Source organism: Salvelinus namaycush, chromosome 39 (assembly GCF_016432855.1).
Source record: "Salvelinus namaycush isolate Seneca chromosome 39, SaNama_1.0, whole genome shotgun sequence".
Lineage (NCBI taxonomy): Eukaryota > Metazoa > Chordata > Actinopteri > Salmoniformes > Salmonidae > Salvelinus > Salvelinus namaycush.
In genome coordinates, this window is record NC_052345.1 from 9583223 (window position 1) to 9600722 (window position 17500).

Genomic DNA, 17500 nt, shown 5'->3' on the forward strand with positions numbered 1-17500 from the left:
GACAGGACCCCAGCTAGAGTGAGGAGCACGCGCACGCGCACACACACACACACACACACACACACACACACACACACACACACACACACACACACACACACACACACACACACACACACACACACACAGTTGGCAGGCCTCATTCGGTACCAGATGCTGTGTTCTGTTCTGTTCTGTTCCTCCAAGCGGGATAGTTTGGACTCGGGGGCCATTTTTTTAGCCTTGGACGGCGGCCCGCTAACAATTATCCCATGGTTCGCACTATGCACAAACACCCAGCCAGCCGAGAAATACAGGGGGGACTGACGTGAAGTTGTTATTTTTCCACTGTGTTGAGTGTGTGATTTCTTTTTTACGGGAACTTAAAATAGTTTATTGAGGTGTTATGAATGTGAAAGGTTGATTAAAGACACGCACAGAGACATGGGAAAGGGGATACCTAGTGGGAAAGGGGATACCTAGTGGGAAAGGGGATACCTAATGGGAAAGGGGATACCTAGTGGGAAAGGGGATACCTAATGGGAAAGGGGATACCTAGTGGGAAAGGGGATACCTAATGGGAAAGGGGATACCTAGTGGGAAAGGGGATACCTAGTGGGAAAGGGGATACCTAATGGGAAAGGGGATACCTAATGGGAAAGGGGATACCTAGAGGGAAAGGGGATACCTAATGGGAAAGGGGATACCTAGTGGGAAAGGGATACCTAGTGGGAATGGGATACCTAATGGGAAAGGGGATACCTAGTGGGAAAGGGGATACCTAATGGGAAAGGGGATACCTAGTGGGAAAGGGGATACCTAGTGGGAAAGGGGATACCTAATGGGAAAGGGGATACCTAATGGGAAAGGGGATACCTAGAGGGAAAGGGGATACCTAATGGGAAAGGGGATACCTAGTGGGAAAGGGATACCTAGTGGGAATGGGATACCTAATGGGAAAGGGGATACCTAGTGGGAAAGGGGATACCTAGTGGGAAAGGGGATACCTAGTGGGAAAGAGGATACCTAGTGGGAAAGGGGATACCTAGTGGGAAAGGGGATACCTAGTGGGAAAGGGGATACCGAGTGGAAAAGGGGATACCTAGTGGGAAAGGGGATACCTAGTGGGAAAGGGGATACCTAATGGGAAAGGGGATACCTAGTGGAAAAGGGGATACCTAGTGGGAAAGGGGATACCTAATGGGAAAGAGGATACCTAGTGGGAAAGGGGATACCTAATGGGAAAGGGGATACCTAGTGGAAAAGGGGATACCTAGTGGGAAAGGGGATACCTAATGGGAAAGGGGATACCTAGTGGGAAAGGGGATACCTAATGGGAAAGGGGATACCTAGTGGGAAAGGAGATACCTAATGGGAAAGGGGATACCGAGTGGGAAAGGGGATACCGAGTGGGAAAGGGGATACCGAGTGGGAAAGGGGATACCTAGTGGGAAAGGGGATACCTAGTGGGAAAGGGGATACCTAGTGGGAAAGGGGATACCTAGTGGAAAAGGGGATACCTAGTGGGAAAGGGGATACCTAGTGGGAAAGGGGATACCTAGTGGGAAAGGGGATACCTAGTGGGAAAGGGGATACCGAGTGGGAAAGGGGATACCGAGTGGAAAAGGGGATACCTAGTGGGAAAGGGGATACCTAATGGGAAAGGGGATACCTAATGGGAAAGGGGATTCCTAATGGGAAAGGGGATACCTAGTGGGAAAGGGGATACCTAGTGGGAAAGGGGATACCTAGTTGGAAAGGGGATACCTAGTGGGAAAGGGGATACCTAGTGGGAAAGGGGATACCTAGTGGGAAAGGGGATACCTAAATGGGAAAGGGGATACCTAGTGGAAAAGGGGATACCTAATGGGAAAGGGGATACCTAATGGGAAAGGGGATACCTAATGGGAAAGGGGATACCTAGTGGAAAAGGGGATACCTAGTGGGAAAGGGGCTACCTAGTGGAAAAGGGGCTACCTAGTGGAAAAGGGGCTACCTAGTGGAAAAGGGGATACCTAGTGGGAAAGGGGCTACCTAGTGGAAAAGGGGATACTTAGTGGGAAAGGGGATACCTAGTGGGAAAGGGGATACCTAGTGGGAAAGGGGATACCTAGTGGGAAAGGGGATACCTAGTGGGAAAGGGGATACCTAGTGGAAAAGGGGATACCTAATGGGAAAGGGGATACCTAGTGGGAAAGGGGATACCTAGTGGAAAAGGGGCTACCTATTCAGTTGTACAACTGAATGCATTCAATCAAAATGTGTCTTCTGCATTTAACCCAACGCCTCTGAATCAGAGTGGTGCGGGGAGCTGCCTTAATTAGCGTCCAGTTGTTGTTGGCAGAAGCAGATAGGCAGATATTTAAACCTTGACGGTTTGGGGATTCGAACCAGCAACCTTTCGATTACTGGCCCAACGCTCTTAACTGCCAGGCCACCTGCCACCCCCTGGATACCTACACGGTCACAGGCAGGCAGGCAGGCAGGCAGGCAGGCAGGCAGGCAGGCAGACAGACAGACAGACAGACAGACAGACAGACAGACAGACAGACAGACAGACAGACAGACAGACAGACAGACAGACAGACAGACAGACAGACAGACAGACAGACAGGCAGACAGGCAGACAGGCAGACAGACAGTGTGAGATCAAAGTGAAAAAGACTGAACTCACACACAGGACGTGTAGGGCCACAGCTCCTTCTGTCCTCTCCCTGTGGGTAAACAGATCTGTAGGGAACTCGTGCAAAGCTGGAAGAGACAGAGATTTCGAGTTACTCAAGCAAGAGATTGTGTGTATGTGTGTGGATGGATGGTGTGTGTGTGTGTGTTCTGACGTCTGTCCTGTGAGGTCAATGCTACTCACAAGCTAATGGAGGACACATAACTCATATGAACTGACAAGGGCTGGCCCTGCAGCACCTCGCCTAAATGTCTATTTGTGTGTGTGTGCATGCCTGCGTCCGTCCATCTGTGAGTGTGTGTCTGTATGACAGTCCTGCAGCATCCTGCCAAGGATCGTGTGTGTGTGTGTGTGTGTGTGTGTGTGTGTGTGTGTGTGTGTGTGTGTGTGTGTGTGTCTGTGTGTGTGTGTGTGTGTGTGTGTGTTTGTGTGTACGCCTCCTCTGAGAACTGAAAGACCCACCAGAGGAGAAGAGAAAAAGAGATGGATAAAGTGAGAGCGAAGAAAAGGACAAAGAGAGGAGAGAGAGAGAGTAAAAATAGAGCTCAGGATTAGGATATGTAGGGTGAGGAGGAGAGAGGGATGAGGAGGAGAGGGAGGAGAGAGGGAAATTATACATGGAAAGAGAGTAGGGCTACAAGGGGAAAGGGTACAAGAAGCGCTAGAAGCTATCACTCCTTATTGTGCATAAAAAAGTGTGTAAGAGAAAGAAAGAGAGAGGGGAAAAGAGAGAGGGGAAAAGAGAGAGGGGAAAAGAGAGAGGGGAAAAGAGAGAGGGGAAAAGAGAGAGGGGAAAAGAGAGATGGGGAAGAGAGAGGGGGAAATAGAGGGGGAAATAGGGAGGGGGAAAGAGAGAGGGGGAAAGAGAGAGGGGGAAAGAGAGAGGGGGAAAGAGAGAGGGGGAAAGAGAGAGGGGGAAAGAGAGAGGGGAAAGAGAGAGGGGGAAAGAGAGAGGGGGAAAGAGAGAGAGGGAAAGAGAGAGGGGGAAAGAGAGAGTGAAAGAGAGGGGAGGAATGAGAGAGGAGGAATGAGAGAGGGGGAAAGAGAGAGGGGGAAAGAGAGAGGGAAAGAGAGAGTGGGAAAGAGAGAGGGAAAGAGAGAGGGGAAGAGAGAGGGGGAAAGAGAGAGGGGGAAATAGAGAGGGGAAAGAGAGAGGGGGAAAGAGAGAGGGGGAAAGAGAGAGGGGAAAAGAGAGAGGGGGAAAGAAAGAGGGGAAAGAGAGAGGGGGAAAGAGAGGGGAAAAGAGAGAGGGGGAAGAGAGAGGGGGGAATAGAGAGGGGGAAAGAGAGGGGGAAATAGAGAGGTGAAAAGAGAGAGGGGAAAAGAGAGAGGGGGAAAGAGAGGGGGAAGAGAGAGGGGGAAAGAGAGAGTGGAAAAGAGAGAGTGGAAAAGAGAGAGGGGAAAAGAGACAGGGAGAAAGAGAGAGTAAGAGAACGAGACAGAGAAAAATAAGAGATAGAAAGAAAGAAAAAGAGAGCTTAAATACCTATGTTATCCTCTCACTCCACACTTCCTTCCCTCTCCCTCCATTCATCATTCTCCTTCCTTCTCTCTCCCTCCATTCATTCTCCAGGCTCCTCTCTCCTCCTCTCTTCCTTTTCTCCCTTCATCATCCCACCTCGTCCACCAATCAACAGTCTATTCCACCGCTAACATCTGCTCTGGATTTCACCACGTTTCCACTGGACAGGCCAGCCAGACGGTCAACGTTGTGCTAGCTAGTGGCTATATCTAGTAGCTAGCACAACCACTGCTTCCACCAATGCTAATAGCTGCTAATACAGTGATGCTATTCCAAATCAAATCAACGTTTATTTGTCACGTGTGTCGAATACAACAGGTGTAGGTAGACCTTACAGTGACATGCTTACTTACAGGCCCTAACCAACAGTGCAATGTTTAAGTAACAAATAGGTACAGTTGAAGTCGAAAGTTGAAATACACCTTAGCCAAATACATTTCAACTCAGTTTCTCACAATTCCTGACATTTAATCCTAGTAAAAATTCCCTGTCTTAGGTCAGTTAGGATCACCACTTTATTTTAAGAATGTGAAATGTCAGAATAATATTAGAGAGAATGATTTATTTCAGATTGGATCTATTTCATCACATTCCCAGTGGGTCAGAAGTATACATACACTCAATTAGTATTTGGTAGCATTGCCTTTAAATTGTTTAACTTGGGTTAAACGTTGCGGGTAGACTTCCACAAACTTCCACAACCTCCTGACAGAGCTGGTGTAACTGAGTCAGGTTTGTAGGCCTCCTTGTTCGCACACGCTTTTTCAGTTCTGCCCACAAATTTTCTATAGGATTGAGGTCAAGGCTTTGTGATGGCCACTCCAATACCTTGACTTCGTTGTCCTTAAGCCATTTTGCCACAACCTTGGAAGTATGCTTGGGGTCAGTGTCCATTTGGAAGACCCATTTGCGACCAAGCTTTAACTTCCTGACTGATGTCTTGAGATGTTGCTTCAACATAACCACATAATTTCCCTACCTCATGATGACATCTATTTTGTGAAGTGCACAAGCCCCTCCTGCAGCAAAGCACCCCCACAACATGATGCTTCACGGTTGGGATGGTGTTCTTCGGCTTGCAAGCCTCCCCCTTTTTCCTCCAAACATAACGATGGTCATTATGGCCAAACGGTTCTATTTTTGTTTCATCAGACCAGAGGACATTTCTCCAAAAAGTACGATCTTTGTCCCCATGTGAAGTTGCTAACCGTAGTCTGGCATTTTTATGGCGGTTTTGGAGCAGTGGCTTCTTCCCTGCTCAGCGTCCTTTTAGGTTATGTCGATATAGGACTCGTTTTACTGTGGATATAGATACTTCTGTACATGTTTCTTCCAGCATCTTCCCAAGATCCTTTGCTGTTGTTCTGGGATTGATTTGCACTTTTCGCACCAAAGTAAGTTCATCTCTAGGAGACAGAATGCGTCTTCTTCCTGAGCGGTATGACGGCTGTGTGGTCCCATGGTGTTTATACTTGCGTACTATTGTTTGTACAGATGAACGTGGCACCTTCAGACATTTGGAAATTGCTCCCAAGGATGAACCAGACTTGTGGAGGTCCACATTTTTTTTTCTGAGGGCTTGGCTGATTTCTTTAGAGTTTGAACGTAGGCCTTGAAATACATCCACAGGTACACCTCCAATTTACTCAAATGATGTCAATAAGCCTATCAGAAGCTTCTAAAGCCATGACATCATTTTCTGGAATTTTCCAAGCTGTTCAAAGGCACAGTCAACTTAGTGTATGTAAACTTCTGACCCACTGGAATTGTGATACAGTGAATTATAATGGAAATAATCTGTCTGTAAACAATTGTTGTAAAAATGACTTGTGTCATGCACAAAGTAGATGCCCTACTCGACTTGCCAAAACTATAGTTTGTTAATAAGAAATTTGTGGAGTGGTTGAAAAACGAGTTTTAGTGACTCCCACCTAAGTGTATGTAAACTTCCGACTTCAACTGTATTATGTGAACAATAGATAAGTAAAAAAATAAAAACAACAGTAAAAAGACAGTGAAAAATAACAGTAGCGAGGCTATAACAGTAGCAAGGCTATATACAGGCACCGGTTAGTCGGGCTAATTGAGGTAGTATGTACATGGAGGTATGGTTAAAGTGACAATGCATATATGATAAACAGAGAGTAGCAGCAGCGTAAAAGAGGGGTTGGTGAGTGGTGGGTATCGGGACAAAATGCAGATAGTCCAGGTAGCCAATGTGCGCGGGGGCCCGTTAGTCGGGCTAATTGAGGTAGTATGTACATGAATGTATAGTTAAAGTGACTATGCATATATGACATACAGAGAGTAGCAGCAGCATAAAAGAGGGGTTGGGGGGGACAACGCAAATAGTGCTAACTACTGCTAACTAAAATGCGATTTCAACGCTTTTCACTGGAAAGCCCAGCCAGACAGTCAGCTAGCTACAGCAGCTGAATCCCAACACTCTAAAACGCCTTTTCCTCCTCACCTGCATAAACTTAGTTCACCTCTTCCCAACCTTTCAGTTTCTACCTTTCCCTGACTCATTCACACTGCAAACTAACTCAACCTCTCAACCTCTCAATGTTCCTGAGTGGATGCAATATATTACCCTTTTCACACTCTCCTGCTGACCTGAGACATACTGTGCTGGCTCAGATGTTGTCCTTTCCAGCAACGACGGTGGAAGAGTAACCAGGCCAGCACAGTACAGCTCAGCGGTTGCTCAGCTCAGTAGTGTGAAAGGGGCCTAGTTCTCTGGTGACCCGTGTGCCGTGCATTCTGTATGTGTTTGATTGAACACAGGTCTGTTCCTATGTTATATTAGGGAACTCGTCTAACACAACGCAGAACTCACAGTAAAACAACACAGAGAGTAGAGAGCAGGAGGAGGACGGATATCTCATGGTGTGTGTGTGTGGTGTGTGTGTGTGTGTGTGTGTGTGTGTGTGTGTGTGTATCTTGGTGTCGGCAGCTGGATGTGTTTAATTTTTACAGCTACGAGTGCTACACGCACGGACGCACGCATGCACATACACACACACACACACACAAGCACACTCGCACACAGATCAAGACGCCTGCCCTGCCTACGCCTTTTCTGCTCTGTTTGCTAAGGAAAACACATTATTATAATAAACATTATAGAGAGGATGAAGGGATCTGCTCTAGGAACCAGGGAGAGAAATGGAGAGAGGAGAGAGAAAGAGAAAAACAGAGAGAGATAGAATGAGAGAAAGAGCGAGAGAACGAGAGACAGACAGACAGACAGACAGACAGACAGACAGACAGACAGACAGACAGACAGACAGACAGACAGACAGACAGACAGACAGACAGACAGACAGACAGACAGACAGACAGACAGACAGACAGACAGACAGACAGACAGAAAGAAAGAAAAGGAAGAAAGAGAGAGAAGGTCTTCACAGACACAGAAGATAAAACCTTCTAATGACTGTTCAGATGAAGAAGAGTTGTTCATTCCTATTGTAGAATCCCATTACGGACAGGCAGCACTCGCACAAACACATTCCACATACATTAAGTTCATGCATGAGTACATTACTACTGAAGCACTAAAATTCCACCATCCCCATTCATCTTTAACATCAAATAACGTCAAACCATAGAGTTGTATAGAGGGAGAGCACTTGGCCCAAATCCTGTTTTTATCATGGGCCCCTGCTGCCACCGAGGAGGCCATTACATCTCTATGCGTGAAACTGAAAACGGTGTGTGTGTGTGTGTGTGTGTGTGTGTGTGTGTGTGTGTGTGTGTGTGTGTGTGTGTGTGTGTGTGTGTGTGTGTGTGTGTGCGGGGCATGGCAGAGTGTAATGGAGTCAGTGTGCCCAGACTAATGCCCATTGCCAGAGGGATACAGGCAGCAGATGTGCCCAGCCATGTCCAACACTCTACCACCCTGGCCCTCTCTTCTGTGAACAATACTACTATGCCAGATACCAACTCACAGCCAAGTCAACACCCTTCCACACACACGGAGGCGCACATGCACGCACACGCGCATGCACACACACACAAGGTATGAGAAATCATGTGCACACACAATCAAGCAAGTATGCACGCACACACACACTCCCCCCAATGGCACAAACACTCTAAAGCATTGCCTGCAGAGAGTTTCACCCTGATGCACCACTAAATGTAGAGACGGTACAGTATCTCTTCTAAAGTTATCATCTGTGTCTGACTCTGAACGGACAAAAAGAAAATAGCAGAAAGTGAATATACCCCCCCCCCCAGATGCCAATCCATCTGTACTGCCTAACAACTCCTGACTTTTATGGAAGTGTTGCATTTGAGATATGAGTCACCTGATTCTATTGTACAACGGTGGGGTATTGGAGGGCCATTTCAAGAGCACAAAAGATGCCTGTGCTTTATAAGAAAAAAGGTACAGCTGGCTTCTCCATAGTCCACAAACAGGGTACTGAGTGTGTGCGTGCGTGCGTGCGTGCGTGTGTGCGTGCGTGCATGCGTGTGTTCTTTGTCAGGAGAAAGCAGGACAAAGGAGGTCAGAGAGGAAGTGAGAAAGAGAGAAAGAAAGGTAGAAATGGGACGTGAATAAAGTGTTGTGTTGCAGTAGGAAGGTTATCCTCTCAACAAAGATACAGTCATGTGGTGGATTAATGACAGTAGACTCATGAAACGAGTTATCTTGTCTACCTTGTACTGTACTGTTTTGTACTCACTCATGTACATGCCATTACTGTAGAGAGGCAGGCGTGCGCACACACACACACACACACACCGATTCTAGCTCTGGCTTTTAAAGAGGTAAGTAACACATGACCACTCATGTCACACATAGACAACATCTAAATGACAGATATTAAGATCTAAATGACAGATATTAAGATCTAAATGACAGATATTAAGTTCTAAATGACAGATATTAAGATCTAAATGACAGATATTAAGATCTAAATGACAGATATTAACATCTAAATGACAGATATTAACATCTAAATGACAGATATTAAGATCTAAATGACAGATATTAAGTTCAAAATGACAGATATTAAGATCTAAATGACAGACAACATCTAAATGACAGATATTAAGATCCAAATGACAGATATTAACATCTAAATGACAGACAACATCTAAATTCAGATATTAAGATCTAAATGACAGATATTTAGATCTAAATGACAAATATTAAGATCTAAATGACAGATATTAACATCTAAATGACAGATATTAACATCTAAATGACAGACAACATCTAAATGACAGATATTAAGATCTAAATGACAAATATTAAGATCTAAATGACAGATATTAACATCTAAATGACAGATATTAACATCTAAATGACAGATATTAACATCTAAATGACAAACAACATCTAAATGACAGATATTAAGATCTAAATGACAGATATTTAGATCTAAATGACAAATATTAAGATCTAAATGACAGATATTAACATCTAAATGACAGACAACATCTAAATGACAGATATTAAGATCTAAATGACAGATATTAAGATCTAAATGACAGATATTAACATCTAAATGACAGATATTAAGATCTAAATGACAGATATTAAGATCTAAATGACAGATATTAACATCTAAATGACAAACAACATCTAAATGACAGATATTAACATCTAAATGACAGATATTAACATCTAAATGACAAATATTAAGATCTAAATGACAGATATTAACATCTAAATGACAGATATTAACGTCTAAATGACAAACAACATCTAAATGACAGATATTAACATCTAAATGACAGATATTAACATCTAAATGACAGATATTAACATCCAAATGACAGATATTAACATCTAAATGACAGATATTAACATCTAAATGACAGATATTAACATCTAAATGACAAACAACATCTAAATGACAGATATTAACATCTAAATGACAGATATTAACATCTAAATGACAGATATTAACATCTAAATGACAGATATTAACATCTAAATGACAAACAACATCTAAATTCAGATATTAAGATCTAAATGACAGATATTAAGATCTACATTTTTACTTTTTATTTCACCTTTATTTAACCAGGTAGGCCAGTTGAGAACAAGTTCTCATTTACAACTGCGACCTGGCCAAGATAAAGCAAAGCAGTGCGACACAAACAACAACACAGAGTTACACATAGAATAAACAAATGTAAAGTCAATAACACAATATAAAAAAATCTATATACAGTGTGTGCAAATGAGGTAAGATTAGGGAGGTAAGGCAATAAATAGGTCGTAGTGGCGAACTAAATACAATTTAGCAATTAAACACAGGAGTGATAGATGTGCAGAAGATGAATGTGCAAGTAGAGATACTGGGGTGCAAAAGAGCAAAAGAAAGAAAGAAATAACAATATGGGGATGAGGTAGTTGGATGGGCAATTTACAGATAGGCTATTTACAGAAGGGCTATGTACAGGTGCAGTGATCTGTGAGCTGCTCTGACAGCTGATGCTTAAAGTTAGTGAGGGAGATATGAGTCTCCAGCTTCAGTGATTTTTGCAGTTCGTTCCAGTCATTGACAGCAGAGAACTGGAAGGAAAGGCGGCCAAAGGAGGAATAGGCTTTGGGGGTGACCAGTGAAATATACCTGCTGGAGTGCGTGCTACGGGTGGGTGCTGTTATGGTGACCAGTGAACTGAGATAAGGCAGGGCTTTACCTAGCAAAGACTTATAGATGACCTGGAGCCAGTGGGTTTGGCGACGAATATGAAGCGAGGGCCAGCCAACGAGAACACACGGGTCGCAGTGGTGGGTAGTATATGGGGCTTTGGTGACAAAACGGATGTCACTGTGATAGACTGCATCCAATTTGCTGAGTAGAGTGTTGGAGGCTATTTTATAAATGACATCGCCAAAGTCAAGGATGGGTAGGATAGTCAGTTTTACGAGGGTATGTTTGGCAGCATGAGTGAAGGATGCTTTGTTGCGAAATGGAAAGCCGATTCTAGATTTCATTTTGGATTGGAGATGCTTAATGTGAGTCTGGAAGGAGAGTTTACAGTCTAACCAGACACCTAGGCATTTGTAATTGTCCACATATTCTCAGTCAGAACCGTCCAGAGTAGTGATGCTGGACGGGCGGGCAGGTGCGGCCAGCGATCGGTTGAAGAGCATGTATTTAGTTTTACTTGCATTTAAGAGCAGTTGGAGGCCACGGAAGGAGAGTTGTATGGCATTGAAGCTCGTCTGGAGGTTTGTTAACACAGTGTCCAAAGAAAGGCCAGAAGTACACAGAATGGTGTCGTCTGCGTAGAGGTGGATCAGAGAATCACCAGCAGCAAGAGCGACATCATTGATGTATACAGAGAAAAGAGTCACCCCGAGAATTGAACCCTGTGGCAACCCCATAGAGACTGCCAGAGGTCCAGACAACAGGCCCTCCGATTTGACACACTGAACTCTGTCTGAGAAGTAGTTGGTGAACCAGGCGAGGCAATCATTTGAGATACCAAGGCTGTTGAGTCTGCCGATAAGAATGTGGTGATTGACAGAGTCGACAGCCTTGGCCAGGTCGATGAATACGGCTGCACAGTATTGTCTTTTATCGATGGCGGTTATGATATAGTTTAGGACCTTGAGCGTGGCTAAGGTGCACCCATGACCAGCTCGGAAACCAGATTGCATAGCGGAGAAGGTACGGTGGGATTCGAAATGGTCGGTGATCTGTTTGTTAACTTGGCTTTCGAAGACCTTAGAAAGGCAGGGTAGGATAGATATAGGTCTGTAACAGTTTGGGTCTAGAGTGTCTCCCCCTTTGAAGAGGGGCATGACCGCGGCAGCTTTCCAATCTTTGGGGATCTCAGACGATACGAAAGGGAGGTTGAACAGGCAGTAATAGGGGTTGCAACAATTGTGGCGGATAATTTTAGAAAGAGAGGGTCCAGATTGTCTAGCCCAGCTGATTTGTAGGGGTCCAGATTTTTCAGATCTTTCAGAACATCGGCTATCTGGATTTGGGTGAAGGAGAAATGGGGGAGGTTTGGGCAAGTTTTTGTGGGGAGGTGCAGGGCTGTTGACCAGGGTAGGGATAGCCAAGATCTAAATGACAGATATTAAGATCTAAATGACAGATATCATATCATGTTAATTATAATATTGTTATAATGTCATAATGACCATGTCAAATAAAGTTACCATAGCATTATACTACTTTATATCTATGTAATATTTAAGAGACAGAATTTTCCACCCTTCAATCTGCCTTGAATGGAGAACACATCTCTTCACTCATTCCTATTTGATATAATCAACTCCACTACTTGTGTCGGAGTGAGTGCTAGCTGGCGACGTAGCCAAGTGTAAGCCGAGGCAGCAACCCACTCCATAGCAACCATGTCTTCTTCAGAGTGAGTGGGTTTAAGTGGCAGAGGGAAAGTGGTGCACAAAAATAATACACATCTTTAACCTGGGGGCAGACTCTCACTAGCATACAGTACATTGACCATTAGCATTGACGTGCTCTATAGATACAAGGTTGGCGGAGTGTGTTTGTCTGTATTGATACAACTTACCATTTTTACTAGATCCAGATGTATATTATGGCAAGGGAATGGTGGAGGAATACAATACATGGAAAGATATGGTACTGCGAGTATTCATTATCAGAATAACGGCTACTGTGGGTGGAAGATGTGGAAAGCGTTTATGCCTGAACGTCAGTAAGAAAATGCATACAGTCATACAGTGGCTTGCGAAAGTATTCACCCCCTTGGCATTTTTCCTATTTTGTTGCCTTACAACCTGGAATTAAAATACATTTTTGGGGGGGTTTGTATCATTTGATTTACACAACATGCCTACCACTTTGAAGATACAAAATATTTTTTTCTTGTGTAACAAACAAGAAAACAGAAAACTTGAGCGTGCATAACTTTTCACCCTCCCAAAGTCAATACTTTGTAGAGCCACCTTTTACAGCAATTACAGCTGCAAGTCTCTTGGGGCATGCCTCTATTAGCTTGGCACATCTAGACAGTGGTATTTTTGCCCATTCTTCAAGGCAAAACTGCTCCAGCTCCTTCAAGTTGGATGGGTTCTGCTGGTGTACAGCAATCTTTAAGTCATACCACAGATTCTCAATTGGATTGAGGTCTGGGCTTTGACTTGGTCATTCCAAGACAATAAAATGTTTCCCCTTAAACACTCAAGTGTTGCTTTATGCAGTTTATGCAGTTTATGCAGTATGCTTAGGGTCATTGTCCTGCTGGAAGGAGAACCTCCGTCCCAGTCTCAAATCTCTGGAAGACTGAAACAGGTTTCCCTCGAGAATTTCCCTGTATTTAGCGCCATCCATCATTCGTTCAATTTTGACCAGTTTCGCAGTTCATGCCGATGAAAAACATCCCCACAGCATGATGCTGCCACCACCATGCTTCACTGTGGGGATGGTGTTCTCGGGGTGATGAGAGGTGTTGGGTTTGCGCCAGACATAGCATTTTCCTTGATGGCCAAAAAGCTAAATTTTAGTCTCATCTGACCAGAGTACCTTCTTCCATATGTTTGGGGAGTCTCCCACATGCCTTTTGGCAAACACCAAACGTGTTTGCTTATTTTTTTCTTTAAGCAATGGCTTTTTTTTCTGGTCACTCTCCGTAAAGCCCAGCTCTGTGGAGTGTGCGGCTTAAAGTGGTCCTATGGACAGATACTCCAATCTCCGCTGTGGAGCTTTGCAGCTCCTTCAGGGTTATCTTAGGTCCCTTTGTTGCCTCTCTGGTTAATGCCCTCCTTGCCTGGTCTGTGAGTTTTGGTGGGTGGCCCAACCCTGATCGGTACTTCTCCACAACTTTGTCCCTGACGTGTTGGTGAACTTCTTGGTCTTCATGGTGCCCCTTCATGGTGCAGACTCTGGGGCCTTTCAGAACAGGTGTATAAATATTGAGATCATGTGACAGATCATGTGACACTTAAATATAGTCCACCTGTGTGCAATCTAACTAATTATGTGACTTCTGAAGGTAATTGGTTGCACCAGATCTTATTTAGGGGCTTCATAGCAAAGGGGGTGAATGCATATGCACCACTTTTCCGTTTTTTTTTTGTAATTTTATTTTTAAACAACTTATGTTTAACTTCACCAATTTTGACTATTTTGTGTATGTCCATTACATGAAATCCAAATAAAAATCTATATAAATTACAGGTTGTAATGCAACAAAATAGGAAAAACGCCAAGGGGGATAAATACTTTTGCAAGGCACTGTATGTGTTATGGTCTATAACGTGTTATGGTCTCAACTGAAAACTCCCACAGAGTTTTGACTTTCCAGAGTGGACATATCTCTCTATGTATCTCTCTTTCCAGGCTACCTTCTCCACTTTGCTAATGGCCTCACAAGACAGCAAGAGAGAAAGAAGGAGAGAGAGAGACAGACAGAAAGAGAGAGAGAGAGAGAGAGAGAGAAAGAATGTGCACATCAAGAGTGTGTACATCAAAGAGATAGGAGAGAAAGAGATATAGAGAAAAGGAGGGCAAGAAAGGACAAGAGAGCTCCTCCTCCAGGCTGTCTGAGCCTGGCCTGGAACACCATGGTAATTAGCACGAGGTTAGCTGGGTTTACTGAGGTGGTCCGAGCCTTCTATCGCCTACTGGCTATAACACACACACAAACACACTCTGTGTTGGCTATAACACTCAGCCAGGTCATTCGTGATACAAGTCAGTATTCGACGTCCATCCATGTCTGAGGATGTCGGGAGATGATGTGGGAACCGGCCACTAGGGGGAACAGTGCTTGTTTTTACCTTCAAGTAGGTTCACTGTAAGCCTCTGATTCCAAAGGTTGCGAGTTTCAATCCAGCGATAGAACGATTTTTATAGTTTTGTTTAAAGCCTTCCCAAACCTTAACCCTTATCTTAACCATATGGAGTTAATGCCCAAACTTAACCGTAACCTGAAACATTCTGAGTTAATGTCTAAACTAAACCTTAAACACCTGGAAATTTGGAACAACTTACAAATGTTAGATTTGAGAAACAGGGATGAACGACTATTTCTGACGCGAGACTGTGAGAGCTGGTAGATAACACTGGCTCCATATGTATGCAAAAGTGCACACACACACACGCACACGTGCACACACACTGCAACCACCCCACTCAATACTCTCTGCAATCATAAGCCAGTCTCCCAGTTCACTCCTCACTAAAGCTCAATCAGAGGAAGTCAATGCATCAATCAGCAATCAGACCTCAGTCAGCTGTACTCCCTCTCTCTCTCCCACCCTCACTCTGCTGCTCTCTCTCTCTCTCCCACCCTCACTCTGCTGCTCTCTCTCTCTCTCTCTCTCCCATCCTCACTATAATGGTCTCTCTCTCTCCCACCCTCACTCTGCTGCTCTCTCTCCCTCTAATGGTCTCTCACTCCCCCCTCTTTCTCTAACTGTCCCCCACTCTCCCTCTCCCCCCTTTCTCTAACTGCCCCCCCCCCTCTCTCTCCCTCTCCCCCCTCTCTCTCCACCCCTCTCTCCCCGCCTCTCTCTCAACAGTCTCTCTCTCTTCCCCCTCTTTCTATAACTGTCCCCGCGCCCTCTCTCTCTCTCTCTCTCTCTCTCTCACCCACCTCTCTCTCTCTAACTGTCCCCCCCCTCTCTCCGCCTCTCTCTCTCTCTTGATTAATACAGTGTGTCATGCCGCTTCCTCTTTCAGCCATTCTCTCTTTCACTGTCTCTTACAGTACAGACCACAAGTATCATGACTATTGGTTTCTCCTCTCTGATGAGATGTACAGTGTCAGAGGTCAACAGATTGTAAGGGATAGTTCCTCACTTTGGGAAACATGCCATGTGCTGTGTGTGGGCGCTGCATGTGGTGGGTACTGCGTGTTTGGGTACTGCGTGTGTGGGTACTATGTGTGTGGGTACTGCTTGTGTGGGTACTGCGTGTGTGGGTACTGCGTGTGTGGGTACTACGTATGTGGGTACTACGTGTGTGGGTTCTGCGTATGTGGGTACTATGTGTGTGGGTACTGCTTGTGTGGGTACTGCGTGTGTGGGTACTACGTGTGTGGGTACTGTTTGTGTGCGTACTGCATGTGTGGGTACTGCATGAATGGGTACTGCGTGTGTAGGTACTATTTGTGTGGGTACTGTGTGTGTGAGTACTGTGTGTGTGGGTACTGCATGTGTGAGTACTGTGTGTGTGGGTACTGCGTGTGTGAGTACTATTTGTGTGGGTACTGCATGTGTGAGTACTATTTGTGTGGGTACTGTATGTGTGGGTACTAAGTGTGTGGGCACTTTTTGTGTGGGTACTGTGTGTGTGGATACTGCGTGTGTGAGTACTGTGTGTGTGGGTACTGCGTGTGTGAGTACTATTTGTGTGGGTACTGTGTGTGTGAGTACTGTGTGTGTGGGTACTGCATGTGTGAGTACTGTGTGTGTGGGTACTGCGTGTGTGAGTACTATTTGTGTGGGTACTGCATGTGTGAGTACTATTTGTGTGGGTACTGCGTGTGTGAGTACTATTTGTGTGGGTACTGTGTGTGTGAGTACTATTTGTGTGGGTACTGTGTGTGTGGGTACTGTGTGTGTGAGTACTATTTGTGTGGGTACTGTTTGTGTGGGTACTGTTTGTGTGGGTACTATTTGTGTGGGTACTGTTTGTGTGGGTACTGTGTGTGTGAGTACTATTTGTGTGGGTACTGTGTGTGTGAGTACTATTTGTGTGGGTACTGTGTGTGTGGGTACTGTGTGTGTGGGTACTATTTGTGTGGGTACTGTTTGTGTGGGTACTGTGTGTGTGAGTACTATTTGTGTGGGTACTGTGTGTGTGTGGGTACTGTGTTTGTGAGTACTATTTGTGTGGGTACTGTGTGTGTGGGTACTGTGTGTGTGAGTACTATTTGTGTGGGTACTGTTTGTGTGGGTACTGTGTGTGTGAGTACTATTTGTGTGGGTACTGTTTGTGTGGGTACTGTGTGTGTGAGTACTATTTGTGTGGGTACTGTTTGTGTGGGTACTGTGTGTGTGGGTACTGTTTGTGTGGGTACTGTGTGTGTGAGTACTATTTGTGTGGGTACTGTTTGTGTGGGTACTGTGTGTGTGAGTACTATTTGTGTGGGTACTGTTTGTGTGGGTACTGTGTGTGTGGGTAAGATATTAAGTTGGCTCAGTGTATCCCACAGCTACACATATCCATACGTCCCACTGGAGATCTCATCCCTTACTCTTTCCCTCTCCTCTCTTTAACCTTCCCTCTCTTTCTCTCTCTCTCTCTCTCTCTCTCACTCACTGTTTCACAGTCTCTCTCTCCTCCTCTCTCTACCTCTTTCATATTCTCTCCATCACCCCTGTCCTTCTCTGTTTCATT

General features: G+C 44.8%; 1 protein-coding gene across 1 annotated transcript in view; it reads right to left on the bottom strand.

The window, feature by feature from the left end:
- The window catches only part of LOC120032673 (sodium/potassium/calcium exchanger 3-like), a 70737-nt gene that overhangs the window by 13632 nt on the left and 39605 nt on the right, over nt 1-17500 (bottom strand). The window contains exon 4 of the mRNA XM_038978870.1: nt 2654-2756. Coding sequence (XP_038834798.1) covers nt 2654-2756 — 103 coding nt within the window. The remainder of the gene's footprint in view (nt 1-2653; nt 2757-17500) is intronic.